Consider the following 18,331-nt stretch of genomic DNA (forward strand, 5'->3'; position numbering starts at 1 on the left):
AATATCTGTCTCCGAGGAGAGGTACTACTGCCGAGGGCATTCTCTGTTGGGTGAGCCATTTCTGGCACCCTAGTTGTATTCAGAAACAACATAATAATAAAACCCTCATATCTGCTGCACCGGTTTTCCCGCATTGGGTTTTTTCGGGGACTATTGTCCAAAAATAACGGTGGCCCTTGTGTGTTTGTCTCAGTTATTTTAGTTGTTGATCTGTATATGAGTTAAGGCTACATTTGTGTTTATTTCAGTATTTATATTTATAAATAACTTGTTAATGGAATGAACAAGTAGGAGAAATTAAACTAGATAATACAACAGGGATTTCTAATTTGTTAGACTTAGAAATTTCAACAGAAGAGTGCTGGAAGATGGGACAACAAGGCCTAGTAGGCCTGCGGCTAGGGCTAATGGCCTAGATAGGCCTACGGTTAAGGCCTAGAGGCCAAAAAGGCCCCACGATAAGCCTTGAGAGGCTGCCGCTAGGCTAAGGAAGGGGCCGAGAGGCCTTAAAGGGTTGTGGCCCAAGGCCAAGGCCTCCAAGAGACATGTGACACCCAAGAAGGAGCCTCCAAGAGGCTCCTGCAAGCCAAAGAAGGCCGCGGCTTAGGGAGGAGAGGTAGTTGAGAGGAGAGGAGGCTAGGCCGAGAGGGGAAAAGGAGGACGAAGGGCTGAGGGAGCTGGACGGAGGGTAGACGAAGGGGGGCGTAGGGGTCTAGGCCTTACGGCTAGGCCTACAAACTACAAAGGACAAAAAATCCCACAACAAGGGCTAGGAAGGGAGGTCAAGGTCATTAGGGGCCTATGACTAGGCCTAGAGGGCCTTAAAAGGCTGACAATAGCCCTAGAAAGGGCCATGCTAGGGATTCAAGGGGCAGAATAGGGCAACCGCTAGGCTAGGATGGAGGAGGATGCTGGCCTAGAGGCCTGAAAAAATTTGAAACCCTCGCCAGAATGTGATTTTGCTTCAGATCTTTAGTATTTGTGCCCAAATTACTACAAAATTCCTTATTGTTGGCCCTTCAAAAAATTTGGAGACTAGATCTTACCCTCAAGGGCCTAGATCTAGTTCTAACTCCAACAAATCTTCTCCAAAATGGCTTGGATCTCACCTGCACAAATGAAAAATGAAATACCCAAAACCCCAATATATACAAAATTTGAAAAATAAACTCCAATAAAAATTTATATGCAAAATTTATTCTACAAAAAATATATTTATGAATATAAAAATGTACAATGCTTGAGAAAATTTTTGAAGAGTAAATTTTTTATGATAATGACAAAAGCTTGATGTATTTCGAAAAATAAGTATTAACCACAGCCTTAGCGAAGTAAGAAACCCACATAAAAGTCCTGGTGCCCAAACAAAGTCAGCCTGTGCTCATAGTTTGTGAACTTGAAGCCCAAGGGTTGGGAACTCGCAAACTCTATATATTTCTTAAGATAAAATTGTTAGTCCATACAATGAATTAGATCACCTAAGATAAGCCCAAAACTTACCAATAGAAGGTTTCTATCATCTATAAATGAAATAACAATTATATGATATTGAAGCACAATATAGGAAAGCACGTACCAAGCACGTACCACAGATCAATGAGACAAAGAGTCAAGACACAATGAACTGAACCCCAAAGTCTTTTATTATAGATTTCAAATGTTCCCAGCAAAACAATGGCTTCACACCAACATTACAAAATTACATTTAGACTAGAGTCACTATAACCGTCACAATAGAAGCAAAATACCTTCTATTTATAGAAAAATCCCTCCAAGTGGAAAATAACGGCTAGTTGGCTAGATCGCTGTCAAAATAATCTTGACCCTCAATAAATCTTTGATCAACTTTTAATCTTTGCCCTTCGAAAATATATATTTTTGAGGAATTTTCGAATTTCTCATCAAAACCATTTTTTATTAGTTCAAAATTAATTATTTTGAACTAATTTTTTCAAAAAATTGACTTTGACTTAACCACCAAGGTCCAAGGGTCCAAATTTTTTTGAAATTTCCAATATTCTCTTTGTGAGGAACCTCCAAATTTTGACTTCTTTTAGACCTAGGAATTTTCCCACTTGGAGAAATTAATTTCACATTCTAATTGTGACTCTAAATTAATTAATTTTCTGACTTGGGTTTTAATATTAAATTTTGCTAGAAAAATTAATTAATTGACACACGAGGGCATTAATTATTTTTTCACCCTCAAATATTTTAGACATGGTGTTTAGGTATGAGGGACCATGCACTAAATATTTTTTACATAAGATTTTATAATAATTCAATTCTCAAAGGGAGAATACCCGTTCATTATAGACCCTCATAAAACTTACCCAATTCCGCGACACAATATGATTTAGTAGACAAAGTGATTTGAAATACAATAATTTAACTAAATAGCTTCAATTTTTCCCAAATCACTTTTACAAGGACTCGACTAAATAACACTAGGACTCACCCAAGACTTTGATAATAAATTGCACCCTAGTTTTGGGGTTCAAGCTGGAGGGAAAAAAACTCTTCCGATTAGCCTTGTTTAGAAATACAAGTAATTGACGAGGTTAGAAAACCTTCTATGATGAAATTTGTTGCCAAAATGATAGGCTTACCTAGGTTGTTACATAAATACACGGTCTTACTAGCAACATTTACATTACAAATTTGCAAAATGGGTTTACAATTACTCAATAAGCCGCTGGCTGATGATCCTGATCTTTTGAAAAGTTTGGCACAACTTCTTTCTTGAAACTTTGACAAAATGTGTGCAACAGGGCAGTAACAGAGTCACTCTTGGTTGAGTTGGCACCAAATTAGGCATGCGTGCTTTTGTATTTTTTGGCTGTGTTGTGGGTTGGATTTATTAGCCAAGCTGGCTCCATTAGGGCCCACTGTTCCTTGAGTTGACAGCAAAGCAGGCATGTACTGCCCTGTTTTGGTGCCTGTTGGGGCTGAGCAGGCTGCGGGAAATGTCCAGAAATTCCCAGGGTGCTCACTTTTTGGCAAGAAACTGTCTAAGAATGTTCCCGACATTCCTAAAGCCGTACCTTACCAAAAGGGAATGTTCCCTATCTGTTAGCGTGAAAGATATAGAGGGAACATTGATTTCAATGCAAAGGATGCTTGTAAGTACAATTATAGAGATTATTAGTGGAACAATTGTAGCTTAAATGGTACTTGCATGAAGAAACATATAATTGTCTGCCTCTCAATTCTGTTTAACATAAAATTTTCCGGAGATATCATATTCATGTTACCACTGCTAGATTATTTTGCACAGACAATCAATGTATCAATTAGTTTTTGATCTGAGGAAACCTTAGTGGAATATTTTATTTTTATTTGTACTTCATTTTTGACATGTCCTTCAGTTTTATGTTCAACATTCTATGAAAATTTTATCAACAAATGTGTACACCAAGCTGCCAATCCCATAGACGAGGTTTTTTGCTCATTAAGGATGCCAAATCTCTAGATACAGTGGCATTTTCTGATTTATCATTTTATTTCAACTTTAGTAGTGCTGAGGAAGAGGACATAAGCTTCGTTGTATATACCCTTCCGTCTTTTGTTTTGCTGATGTAAATATTTTGATGTAAGGATAAGATGCATTTTCCAGAGAAAACAAATGTGCATGCTGTTACCTAACAATTAAATTTGGTTATCACTCTAAATTTATTTTATTACTGCTATGTGATGAGCAGGTGGAAAATGTTAAGGCGCTTCTTGAGGTCGAGGTGAGTTCAGTTTGCTGTTGGATGTTTGTTTTTTTCTGGTTTTTTTTTTTGTGAGGAAATATCCGGGCAGTTCGACCCGAAGGGATCACATCCCGCTGGCTTATTAGCAGAGCCTAACCCTGAGGGCATCAAGGAGAATTGACCTTGTGACCTCCCATTGGCGAGATGCTTTAGCTACGGGAACTCGACCAATTGAGCTAACCCTCGGGGCTTGATGTTTGTTTGTGTTAGTAATTAATATATTTTATTATATTATCTGACCTTCACATGATAATAACAATTATAAATGAATTTCAATTATAGTTTTGTTAGAATGAAATTAAATGAGTTGATTCTTGTCCAATATTTTTGTTAGAAAGCATAAGAAATCTTGTAAAAATGACAGGCTTTTAATTGTGTTCCATAATCAAGAAGGAATCTATATATTCTAATGCCCTGGGGTAAATTGGATAATATTAGAAAGATTGCCAGACTAATTGAATGGTTTTTAGTGACATATGAGAACATTTTGAAATGTCTTTATGTGTAATCATGCTGCTGTTCTAATGCCTCTCCCTTTGCATATGGAATAGTTTTTTGTGTTTCATATTTTCATTGTTGGAATAAATCTCATATACTTGGTTATTGTTCATTTCTAATAGCAATGTTCGTAATGAACATGCTACGTTGGCTCTTAAAAGCCTTTTTTTTTATTGATATTGGTTTAAGTTGAATTGTTTAATTTAATTATGAGGTTGCAGAAGCACACAGCAGTTGAAAAATCTTCTATGTAAAGGATTTAGTGCAGGTACGGTTGTGGACCTAAGTTGCATCGATACAAATATGGTAGCTGCTACATATCTGGCAAATTTTTGAAACAGCTTAGATACAATACAACTAGGATACAACATTTATTATATGTTTTCCCAAAAAAAGTTGGTAACTTTCGTATTTGAGATGAAAATAAATTTACGTTTTGACAGTGCTGCTCGTACAAACACCAAAAAATATCTGTCAGATAAGAGAAGATAATTTGATTAATGTCTTACAAATGACCACAAAAGTAGGTCAATGGGACTGAAGGATACATCCAGTACGAGTTCAATGTGGGAGTGCAAACACAACTCCTAGAAAATGCCAAAGCTAAATCAAGAATATAATGAAGTAAAGAAGGATACAAAATAGGACAGCCTCATAAACATGTAGGGGTACCCTGCTCAGGAACTATCTAGAACTAATCCCTTTGATGCTCTGGGTGTGATTGAACTGGGTCAGAATACCAGACTGAATTGCCTTTTGAAAAACATAGTACCATTGTACAAATACAACATCAAATGAAAAACCATGTCCAAAAGCATGACACTATAAAAGTCCCTTTTAAGGTTCAGCATGACAGGTCCTAAAACAAAGCTTCTTTGACATCTTCCCAGTTCCTTAACCATAATAAGATAAGTAATAGTTTTGAGAAAAACAGAGTTGTGTGAGGAATCAGGATAGACCTTGATTCTGAAGGATTTTCTCCATCCTCGCTATTCTCCACCATGTCCAATGTACCATCCAACAACCCAGTGCTTGTTTAGACAAGCTGTCTGCCAAAATGTTGTGTTCTCTGTACACATAGTTAAAGCTAATATCTCTGAAGTAACCGACCAAAGACAAAATCTGATCCAGTACTGGGCTAAGTAATATATTCTGTAGGCTGAAGGCCCCCTTCACCCAATCCATCACCGATTGAATCTCCATAAACCTGCAAACTGTCAATATTATTCTCTGTAACAATCCTGAGTAACGTGTGTGTATATATATATATATTCTCAGAGAAAAATTTCATCTTATGTCATATTAAGATTAAAAAACATTACATCTGAGCAGGCCTTGCCCCCAACACATAAAATGAGCCAAGGCCTAGTGCAAAACCTCACTAGGGAACCTAGGTCTTATGGCTGTCACCTCAGTGGCTTCTCTCCAGTTGTTTAGTGGTATATATTGTTCTCACAAGGTAGGTTTCCTTAAAAAAGGATCACCAACATGTAGCAGCTTAAGGAAATTGCCTATGAGAGAAAATATGTGTTGATTTTTTAGTGCATCCTCTAAACTTATTATTACTTCTTATGATTTCCATTAGGTTAATCTTCTCTTGTGATCTTTTTCATCATAAAGCAATTACATAGAGGAATATCAATAGTAAAACAAAATGCTAGAGGATCATAAAGATACAATCATACAAGAACACAAGAGTTTACCCTGGGAAAACCCACATGGGGAAAAACCCAGCAATCATTTTGTTATAGAATCAATTCAACAAGAGAGACATCAAAGTCAAGATCATAGACTAACTGACCAGCAAGATGACAACCTCAGCAATCCACCAAGAAGCCAAGTCAACTCTCCGCAAAACTCGGTCAAAGGTCTGCAATAGGTGCCAAATTTTGGCCTATCTCTCACAGAAAATCTTGGACTAACGTCAGACTTCACCACAGAAAAATTTGGACCTCCTGTAGTCACACGTGCAAGGAGAGAAGAGGGCAGATTCACACGTGCGGGAGTGTTCTTCACTTTGAACTTCAGCTGACTTGCCTTCTCTTTCTTCGACCTCTTTTCTTCTTGTCTTCCTTCACTAGAGAACAGAAAAATACTTGTATTTTCATGTGATCCAAATTGGTCTTTGGATGGAGGTTGAATAACCTATTTATACACACTTGAATGGTTCCTAATAGGTGCCTCTTGGGTCAAAGCCGACTTGATCAAAGGAGGGGTCGACTCGGTCATCGTGTGGAGCCATGACACAATACAAATTCAAATTTTCTCTTTTGGAAGGTCTTGAAGAACAAACATTCTAATTTTCTTTGACAAATACATGGAGGTCGAATAACCTATTTATACACACTTGAATGGTTCCTAATAGGTGCCTCTTGGGGCAAAGTCGACTTGATCAAAGGAGGGTCCGACTTGATCAAAGGAGGGGCCGACTCGGTCATCGTGTGGAGCCATGACACAATACAAATTCAAATTTTCTCTTTTGGAAGGTCCTAAAGAACAAACATTCTAATTTTCTTTGACAAATACAAATAATATAATTTTCTTTTGAGCATGAAGAACATGCTATAATAATAAATACATAAATGATAAATATATACATTATGAACACTGACCATAGTTACAAAATTCAACACTCCCTCTTAACTAGGGAGGTATTCATAATGACTATCAAGATGTTCTCAAGTTGACAATTCTATTAGGAATGATTAAGATTAAGATAATCATCATCATCAATATCATAATCACCAACATCAACCGTACATAATCACTGTTCACCATCAAACAATTATAGACATAGTCTAGGTGAAACACCAGAGACGTCATCAATGATTAAAAATCTCACTCTAGAAAGAGATCAGAGCATGATGTTGGGAGCAATGTTGCACGAAGCGGGGACGAAACCGGGACGTTTTTTGGAAGCGGGGATGCGGAAGCGTCATTTTCCAAAAATCTAGGAAGCAGAGCGTCTGCTATATATATATTTATAATATTTCGCATTTATACTCAAAACAAACATCCCAAATACCAAATTAGTTGTAGAAGACATGAAAACATGCATATTTTTGCATAAATCAAGATAGATATAGCATCCATTGTACATTAATGATTAATTATTCGAGCATCAACCATTTAGATGCATCAACCATCTAGAATCTAGATTCTTCTCCTCTTATCTAGCCTTTGCCTCTACCTCGATTGTCTAGGGATATTAGTCAACATTGCCAATTTTGATCAAACTACCTAATTCAAGACTTAAAATATGGTAGAAAAAGCTTAACATGCTTGATCGATGATTTTGACTTGATTGAAATGTAATTTTTTGCTAAGGGCGTTACAAGGGAGTTCAACAATTAACACCACCAACACTAGGGTACATATAGGGCTTGGTGCTTTTGATTAAATGCTAATCGCATACCTTCATACTTGATATAATCTAATGAAATGCCACAATCCCATTGATCCTGAATTTCTGAAAACTTTTAAGTCTGCTGAATTTTGAATAGGATATGAAATTCTATTTTCCCCATGTGAAGTCCAATGAGGTTGAAACCACTCTCAAACATCCTGAGTCATTTCATGGTAATGTTAAAAATTTAAGTAAAAGGATGAAAATGAAAAATAAAAGAGAATGTTACTTTTACTTTAAGAATTTAACATTACCATGAGGGAGCATCTGCTATATATATATATATATATTTTTGCCTTCATTCCTCACCCTAAACCAAGGTGGACCCACCCCCAATATGCAAACTCACCTAAAATTAAAAAAAAAGGAAGAAAAATCGATTTTCTAAACAGTGCGACGCTTTTTCCGGAAGCGTGTATGGAACCGTACGATTCGCCCTCCGAAGAGCTGCACTTCGTACGGCCGAAGCGTCGTACGAAGTGCGCTTCGGAGATTCGGAAGCGCGCTTTGGAGGGACGCTTTCAGAATTTCCAGGCAGTGTCCAAAACAGTCGGAATCGCGTTTTCGAATTTTGGAATCACGCTTCCGGGGATGCTTCCTAGACGAATCCGTATGGGACGCGATTCGGGCATTAGATCCGGGGGGGGGGCGGACGTTTCCTGCAACATTGGTTGGGAGGCTCCAACTCAACTGAGTAGCCTCTAAGACCATACTCCACCCAAAGTCAACTGACACAGGGAGTATATCCTCTGCTAGACCATTCTCCTTAATTCAGGTCAATGTACTTGACACAGGGATAACTTCCATAATTCCGGTCCAAGTACTTGATATAGGGAGAAAGTTAGTCCGTCGGAACATTCTTCCTAATTTAGTTCAATGTACTTGACACATGGATAATTTCCCTAATTTAGGTCAAAGTACTTGACACAATAAGAATGTCAGTCCATGATGCTATCTAATTTGTCAAACCATTCTCTCTAATTCAGGTCAATGTACTTGACACAGTGATAATTTCCCTAATTCAGGTCGAAGTACTTGACACAGGGAGAAGGTATAATAGTATTCAAAACTGGCCAATTTGAACCGTAAACCGGTCAAACCAGCCAGTTCATTAGCCCAAGCCATCAAACCATTTGGTTGTGTGGTCCCACTCCCTTATCCGCATATATTACCCCCTTTCCACTCATTATTACCCAATTCATCATTTCTCCCACCTGGGTCCACATTCCTCCACTGGGTCCACATAGGGCTGGATCACTCCTTCCCCTTGCCCACACCTTGGGTCAGGCCTGGAATGATGCCCCAGAGGTTGATGCAGCTAAAAGAAAGATAAAAGCATATTTGGCCACATTCGACATGAAAATGTACCACAAAATGCAAAAGATGGCCGAGACAAACACATTTAGCACATGTGCAAAATCCAATACATGAGCTCTACCCCATCATCATGGCCATCACCCTGGTTCCTACAAGTTCTATGAGCCTCCTTCATCATATAGGAACCCATGATTGTCCCAACTCCCAACCCCTGGTGGGCAAACCGCCCTACCTTAAAAGGGGCTATTCAATGCTATATCTTATGCATCATGCTCTTACCCCTTGAGCGCTGAGCAGTTAATCAAAGAAAATCATAAAAAGACAAAAGACATATAAAGAAGGGTGTAAAAGTCAACGCTGGGGCACCTCATGTACCGCGATTGCTCCCTCCTATACATTATAAACCCAAGTGTAGGCTTCCCTTTTATTAGCCACGCTTGTACCCCAACACGTGGCCCTTTTCATCCCCTACGTCATTCACCTATCTGTCACATGCCACCACCTTTTGAAGGATGTACCTTGAACATATTATCCCATTTAGAAGTAGAAACCACTTAATAGGATACTTGGTTAACCCCATTTGGAGTTTAGGAGACATTAGCACATCTCGAAGCCCATTATGGGAGGGCAGACCATTATGAAGTCCTCACGTGTGCTCCATTGTTGGTAAGCTCATTTACTCGATCTCTCTATTGACTTGTTGTGTTAGAAGGCTAGGGGACACATTGGATCTTATGCAGGATTGCAGATGGTCTCCTTCTTGGGTTTGGTCTCACTATACGGGGTCCTAATTATTGACCTAGGTTGTCATTGATGTCAATATGGAAATATTCTAGATACTAGATGATCCATGAAGGGGAAGCAGAACAACTCCATGAAGAGACAGGAGCAAGGCCATCAGGATAGCCAAGCCTTAAGCAAGAGTCTATTAACGGAGGAGTTAACAAAGGTGGCATATCAAAGCTATCACTTGTGCTTAAGAGTATTGCAGAATATTAGAGCAAGAGAGGCATCTCGAAAAAGGCAAAAGCCATCAAGGTATGAAGGTATCAAGAGGAGGTCATTGAAAGACATTGCAAAGCCAAAGGAAGACATTGGAGCAAGAGGAGCCACATTGGAGCAAGAGGAGCCACATCGGAGGAGCATTGCATATAATACATGCCCAAGAAGAACCAAGAAGAAGAAGTCATCAAAAGAGAAGTTAACATGCCAAAGGAGGCAAAACAGAGCTATTGGAGCTACAAGAGGAGCCACATATATATGACATATATATATGCCAAAGAAGAACACATCGGAGGAGCAAATAGAGCAAATAGAGGAGCAAACAGAGCTATCGGAGGAGCAAAAAGCAAACAGAGGAGCAAACATAGCCATCAAAGGAAGCAAACAGAGCCATCGGAGGAAGCAAACAGAGCACTGGAAGCAATGGAACCCAAAGAAGGACTATCAGAAGAATTATAGGTGTGAGAGAGTTAAAAGAGGCGGAAAACATGTATATAGCTCTCATATCGCAATGTATAAAGGGTTGTCACCCGCAAATCACCGATTGCGATATATATGCATGGACCTGACGGAGGCATTAGAAACAGCTGATAATAATATCGCGTCCGTCGTATTGGGAGTCATGTATTGCATATATTGTAAAGCCTTGTCACTCCCCCAAGCATTGATTGCGATGTATGTTGCAGACCCGATGCAACATTGCGTTTTGTTTTAATATCATATCGCATCCGCAGGTGAGTCGGCCATCGGCCATTGACCATCGGGAAGCTGCGACTATCATTTGCGATATATGGAGCGGACCTGATGCAGGTATAGATGTAGGTGAAATAAATTTGAAATCCGCCCTTTAGAGTTTCGGTCAGATTTTCATAATTTTCCTGTGTATTTCAGTAATTGTATTGCGCGGGGTTTGTAGGCCAAAAGGCTTATGATAACGGTTTCGATAGTTCAAGAGGCTTGAACGAAAGCCAACTTCGATTGCGATTGGGACGTGGCATGTTCGTTAAACAATAAAGTCCTATGTATGCCTTTTATCATTGAAAAAAGGGGCTCTGTTACAATTTGAACATGCAGCAGTTTTTCTCTGGGTATTTGGTCCTTGCCGTTCAATTAACGTGTCCCAGGAGTGTTGGTGAGCACGAAGAGACACAAGAAGTTATAACGACCGAAAAGCCAGGAAGCCAAAGGGTAAGCCAGCACAGAGGAAACCGAAAAGCCAAAATCAATGAAGAAGAGGGAAGCAAAAGGAGAAGCCATCGTAGAGGGAGCTGAAGCGAGCGTTGAGGAAGCCAAAGAGCCAACGAAAAGAGGAAACCGATAGTCAGAAGCATCAGGAATGTACAAAAACAGGAAACACAGAGAACAAGGTGGGTTGAACATTATTGAAAAGGCTGGAGGAAACAGAGACAGCAGTAGGGTCCAGCAGAACAGAAAAGGGCCGAAGGACCAACAGGACAGGAGGCATTCGAAGGGTGAGCTTCTCAGCTAATTGTGTTACCTTATAAAAGAATTAATCAGATATACATTACAGTCTGGAGAATAATTCTATGATGTAATGAATAAAGTTTTTATCTAGCATTGTTTGAAGGGAGAAGTAGCTTGCAGAGAAGCAGTCATGCTGAAGCATTTATTGTGACATCTAGAACAAATGCTTGAACAGAAAGTCGGTTCTTATGCAGAGCTTAGTGCAGCTAATTGTAGACTCACTAAAGCTGTGTGGAGACATTATTAGAGGTCATGAAGGCTATTGGAGACTCTGTGTGGACAGTATGAAGAGTTGTAAAGACTCCTTCATAAGAAGACTGGCTGTCATTGATACTATAGCATGGAAACTACAGTGAAGCTGTAAATAGACAGAACTCAGTCAAGAAGAGTTCTGAGAGCAGAAAATTACTATCAAACATGCTGTTGACACCTAATCATCAAGATCGGGTGAATAACTGAATTTGATGTAAATAAATAATAGAGAATATGAATAGTCACTAGGAGATGAAATGAACAGTCTCTCCCTCATGTATATAATAAACACCAACCTAAATGAAATCAATGAATTGTTCTAAGGAGTTACTGCCTGATCTGACATGGTATCAGAGCCAGCGCCATTTTTGGCCTCCCTCTGCTTTGTAACTCCCTATTCTGGCTATGTTCTGCCTTGCATACAAAGCGCTGCTCCTTTGCTCTTCTCTGATCGTTTTTTATTCATAACCACCTGCATAATACGTTGCTCTGCTCTATAATCTTCCTTGCATGCGCTGAGTTTTCTGTCAAACGTAATACTGACTGACAAATCCTCCAACGCCTCTGGCAACATCCAGATATTCTAGAAACAGAGGATCTGTCGTTGGAAACCACCAGTCGCAACATCCTCTGCTACTCAAGGTGCGAGATGGAGTGTCGATCACAGGTGGAAGCGAGGAGATATGATGGTGTGGCTGCTGGTGTGTTACTGTTTTGAACGGGCTTGTATTACCTCTTTGCTGCGTTGACTATGGTCGTGGGGTTTATCCCATACTCCGCACGATATACAACTGGTATTGTTTATCCCATCGAGAATATTCAATGCTCAACCTGTTCTTTGGCTGGAGGCAATTTTATTCCACCGTTTGGTTTGGTAGTCACGTGAACAGCTCCTTCATGGCCAGAGCCTAACATCCTTCTCCTTGTGTGCTAGCTCAAGGTCCGCACTGATATACAGCTGGTATGCACATACTCCGCATCCCTATCTGGTTGGTTGTATTACATGTTGCGTTTTATATTTATACCACACACACACACACATATATATATATATATATCACTTGATGTCATTGTAATGCTGTGTTTTATGTTATATATTGCCGTATCACATACACTTCGACTTCCATTTTTTAATACACTGCTCCAGGTTAATACACTTCTGCTTCCCATTTTTAATACCTGCTCCAGGTTAATACACTTTCGCTCCCATTTATTACATTGAGCATTGTAGATTGAATGTTATTGCTGCGTTTTTTTTAATATAACTGTGGTCTAATCCAACATACCACAGTCCTCTGCCACTGCGTTTTTAAATATAACTGTGGTATAATATAGCATACCACAATCCTCTGCCACTGTGTTTTTTAATATAACTGTGGTATAATCCAACATACCACAGTCATCTACCACTGGTTTGTATAATATAATAGTGCCATCTTAAACATTCAACACATTTTGCCAACAAAAGTTTTTTTTTTATTGTTACAGTATGCATTCAATCATATCTATTGTGGGAATAGTTCTCACTGGCAAGGAGAACTATCCCGAGTGGTTTCGGATGATAAAACACACCCTCTTTTTCATTGATTTGTGAAAAGGAGTGTGTATTGGAGACGGAGACAAAGAGGCAGAACAACCTACCTTAGACAAAGAGCTCGCCATTTGGGAAAATAAGAACAACAAAGCCTATGAATTAATTGCAGCATCCGTAAATGAAGAGGTGAGTCGCCATATTTCGCCATTTTCAACTGTGTTCGAAGCCTTACAAAAGCTGAAAGAACTCTATGACTCACATTCTGCACTTGAATTTGTTCAACTCATGATTAAACTCTTCACTCTTGAATTGCAAAATAATGATCCTCTTGCTCTTGCATCCGAAGTGAAATCTATAATGCACGATATCAAAGCCACTAAGGTTGAATTGGATATTCCTCTTATTGCTTTTCTCAAGGCACTTTATCCTACTTACTCCAATTATCTTGAGTCGTGCAAGCAAATGGAAATCTTAAAGATATTACCTTTGGTTCTATTGTGAAAAAATTAGCTGAAAGAGAGAAAGATTTTGGAAAGAAAACAACCCCTGAATCTTCTGAAGAGGTTGTGTGCCTTGCTCATAAAGAAAAGAATCTTGCTCAAGATTCTTCCAGAGGAAGAGGTGGTCGAAGAGGAAGAGGAAGATATTTTAGACGCTGGGGGAGCAGACACTCTCAAGGAGAAAAGGCAGATTTGCACTGCATACGCTGCAAAAGAAATGGATCACATGATGCCTCTAGATGCAAGTTACCATGGGACAAAATTGAGCAGCAAAGAAACCAACAGAAAGGTAAAACTAAACAGACGAAGGTAAAGCACCTGAATCCGCTCATTATGTGGTGGCACAATGTAATATTGGAGTAAATGAAGATTTATTTAATGCTTCACTTGCTTCTTGGAAAAATGATTGGTTGCCTGATTTGGGAGCAACTTGCCACATGACTCATAGGAAAGTTTTTTTTGAAGAATTTACTGAAAATGTTGATGGAGCAGTATACCTTGCAGACCAATCAAAAATCAAGCCATCAGGGCTTGGCACAATCAGGCTTAAATTGCTTGGTCTTCCAGACTTCCTTTTGCATCATGTTCCATATCTCCCTAGCTGAAGAGAAACTTGCTGTCCTTGGTCCACATTCGCCAGCAAGGTCACTCCATTCATATGTTTGATGGCAAGCTTGAGGTGAGAAAAGCATTTGACCACTCACTTGTCATGAGGGGAATAGAAGAAGAAAGGCTTTTCAAGCTGCAACGTACCTCTGCTCGTGCACAACATTTCTCATACAACTCTCATTATGAAGAAGGTACACTTCCATCAAGTCTATTATGGCATGCTAGATTTGGACATTTGAACTATGACAACCTCCGCTTGTTGAAGAAAAATGGTGTTGCTGGTTTGCCTACAATTCCTAGGAAATTTAAGCAATGTGATGCTTGCATTCTAGGAAAGCATAAAAAATAGTCTTTTCATGATTCACATTCAAGAGCACATAGAAAACTTGAACTCATTCATTCAGATTTATGTGGTCCAATGCTTGTTCTTTCTGCAAATGGAAATAAATATATGATGACATTTATTGATGACTACACCAGAATGTGTTGGGATTATTTATTGAAGAACAAATCTGATGCTTTTCAAACATTCAAGAACTTTCATAAATGGATTGAAAATGATGCACAATGTCATATTGGGTCTATTCGCACTGATAATGGAAAAGAATACACATCAAATGAATTTGAAAACTATCTTCGCCAACATGGGATCAAACCAATGTTGCACGAAGCGGGGACGAAACGGGGACCTTTTTTGGAAGCGGGGACGCGGAAGTGTCATTTTCCAAAAATCTAGGAAGTGAAGCGTCTGCTATATATATATTTATATTTTTTTGCATTTATACTAAAAACAAACATCCCAAATACCAAATTAGTTGTAGAAGACATGAAAACATGCATATTTTTGCATAAATCAAGATAGATATAGCATCCATTGTACATTAATGATTAATTATTTGAGCATCAACCATTTAGATGCATCAATCATCTAGAATCTAGATTCTTCTCCTCTTGTCTAGCTTTTGCCTCTACCTCGATTGTCTAGGGATATTAGTCAACATTGCCCAATTTTGAACAAACCTAATTCAAGACTTAAAATATGGTAGAAAAAGCTTAACATGTTTGTCGATGATTTTGACTTGATTGAAAGGTAATTTTTTGCTAAGGGCGTGACAAAGGAGTTCAACAATTAACACCACCAACTCTAGGGTACATATAGGGCTTGGTGCTCTTGATTAAATGCTAATTGCATACCTTCATACTTGATATAATCTAATGAAATGCCACAATCCCATTGATCCTGAATTCCTGAAAACTGTTAAGTCTGCTGAATTTTGAATAGGATATGAAATTCTATTTTCTCCATATGAAGTCCAATGAGGCTGGAACCACTCTCAAACATCTTGAGTCATTTCATGGTAATGTTAAAAATTTAAGTAAAAGGATGAAAATGAAAAATAATGGAGAATGTCACTTTTGCTTTAAGAATTTAACATTACCATGAAGGAGCATCTGCTATATTTATATTTTTTTAATATTTTTTTGCCTTCATTCCTCACCCTAACCCAAGGTGGACCCACCCCAAATATGCAAACTCACCTAAAACTAAAAAAAAATTCGTTTTTTCTAAATAGCACGACGCTTTTTCAGAAGCGTGTATGGAACTGTATGATTCACCCTTCGAAGCGCCGCGCTTCGTACGACCGAAGTGTCGTACGAAACGCGCTTCAGAGATTCGGAAGCGCACTTCGGAGGGACGCTTCTAGAATTTATAGGAAGCGTCCAAAACAGGCGGAACTACGCTTCCGAATTTTGGAGTCGCGCTTCTGGGGATGCTTCCTGTACGAATCCGTACAAGACGCGCTTCGGGCATTAGATCCGGGGGGGGGGGGGCGTTTCCTACAACATTGGATCAAACATCAAACAACTGTGCCTTATAATCCCCAACATAATGGTGTAGCTAAAAGAATCAATATGACAATTTTAAATATGGTACGCTCCATGATGTTTTTCAAAAATGTAAAAATAATGTTTTGGGCTGATGCTGTTCTATGTGCTGCATATATAAAGAATAGATGTCCATCTAATGCTATTAGAAACAAGACTCCATATGAAATGTGGTATGGGCACATTCCTTCTGTAAAGCATCTCAGGGTCTTTGGTTCCACCTGTTATGCCTTGATACCAAAGGTGCATAGAAACAAACTTGGTGCAAGAAGTCATAAGTGTATCTTCCTGGGGTATTCAAACAACTTCAAAGCATATTGTCTCTAAGATGAAGTCAATAAAAAGTTTGTTGTGTCTAAAGATGTAATTTTTCTTGAATCATCTAAAACTAACAATGTTGTTGAGCAGCGACTTGATCGCTTGGACAGATTCACAAATGCAAAATCATTTCAAGAATTTGATAATCAGATTTCACATCTTGAAGGGGGGATTCCTATACTAGATCAACATGTGGAATCTTCTTTTGAAGAACTCTCTCCCTAGCATGAAACTCCAACAATGGATGATGCTTTAAGTGATGTGATTGATAGAATTGGGAGACTCAATCTTGATTCAGTTCCAACTCAATCAACAGAGCAGCCTGGACCATCTGAGAAAGGTCGTCCAAAGTGGCTGATAAAGACACTTGAAAGTGTTCATCCTGACGAGGTTGGAAAGACAGGAACTAGAAATTCAAATCGGCAAAATGGAGGTGATGTAGATGACTCTAATTCACCTGTTGATATGGATGTATCTTATGATTGTGAATTGAATTTGTCTACAGATTTTGAACCAACTTCCTTCAAAGAAGTTGCTTATCATGATAAATGGAAAGAAGCAATGCAAAAGGAGTATGATGCCCTCATAAAGAATGGCATTTGGAAGTTGGTTGATCCTCCATTAGGAACCAAACCAATTGGCTGCAAGTGGGTCTACAAGAACAAGTATAAAGCTGATGGCTCACTTGACAAGCACAAAGCCAGTCTTGTGGCAAAAGGTTTTGCACAGAAGGAAGGGTCGATTATGAGGAGACTTTTCCCCCACAGCAAAATGGGCTACCATCTGGACACTCTTTGCCTTAGTAGCTCAGAACGGTTGGAAAGTCCATCAAATGGATGTAAAAACTGCTTTCTTGAATGGAGATCTAAAAGAGAATGTTTTTATGTCCCAACCTGAAGGATTTTTTGTGAAAGGACATGAACATAAAGTATGCAAACTTGTGAAATCCTTGTATGCCCTCAAACAAGCACTGCGAGCCTGGTATGAAAAACTAACTGAGCATCTTCTAAAACTCAATTTCAAACATTATGATCTTGATGATGCAACTTTATTTGTCAAGAAAGTTGGCAAAACAGTTGTATATCTTGTGGTATATGTAGATGATCTTTTGATGACAGGGAACAATGAAAGCTACATTGCATCCATAAAGAAGGAATTGGGGAAAAGTTTTGAAATGACTGATTTGGGCTATGTTCATTACTATCTTGGCATTGAAGTAACTCAACATCCGAAGTCCATATTTCTTTCTCAAAAGAAGTACATTGGAGATCTGCTGAACAGGTTTGGCAAGACAGAATGCAATTCTCTTACTACTCCAATGGAACAAAACTTAAAGCTCGCATCTATTGAAGGAAAAGAATTTGAGGATGTAACAAGGTATAGACAGCTTGTAGGAAGTCTCAACTATCTAACTACTACTAGACCAGAGATTTCGTTTGCTGTTGGAATCCTCTCCAGGTTTATGCAAAAGCCTTGTGAGGGACATTGGTCTGCTGCAAAAAGAGTTCCAAGGTACTTGAAGGGAACTCAAGACTTTGGAATCAAGTATACACAGGTGGACGACTTCAATGTGATTGGATACTATGATTCAGACTTAGATGGAGACAAAGAAATTGGGGTATCTACTTCAGGATATGCTATGAGTTTTGGCTCAGGAGTTGTCTCCTGGAGATCACGCAAACAATCAGTTCCAGTAGATTCCACAATAGAAGCAGAATACGTGGCAGCAACTGAGGCAACAAAAGAAATTGTGTGGCTTAGAAAATTC

At 38.9% G+C, this 18,331-nt stretch overlaps 1 protein-coding gene across 1 annotated transcript in view; it reads left to right on the plus strand.

The window, feature by feature from the left end:
• LOC149173591 (protein DNA-DAMAGE INDUCIBLE 1-like) overlaps nt 1-18,331 on the plus strand; it is a 177,312-nt gene that overhangs the window by 19,229 nt on the left and 139,752 nt on the right. The window contains exon 2 of the mRNA XM_089426743.1: nt 3,702-3,734. Within this exon, the coding sequence (XP_089282869.1) occupies nt 3,702-3,734 (33 nt within the window). The remainder of the gene's footprint in view (nt 1-3,701; nt 3,735-18,331) is intronic.

This window comes from Pinus tabuliformis, chromosome 4_2 (assembly GCF_031772625.1).
Source record: "Pinus tabuliformis cultivar Carrire ecotype Pingquan chromosome 4_2, CPIR1, whole genome shotgun sequence".
Lineage (NCBI taxonomy): Eukaryota > Viridiplantae > Streptophyta > Pinopsida > Pinales > Pinaceae > Pinus > Pinus tabuliformis.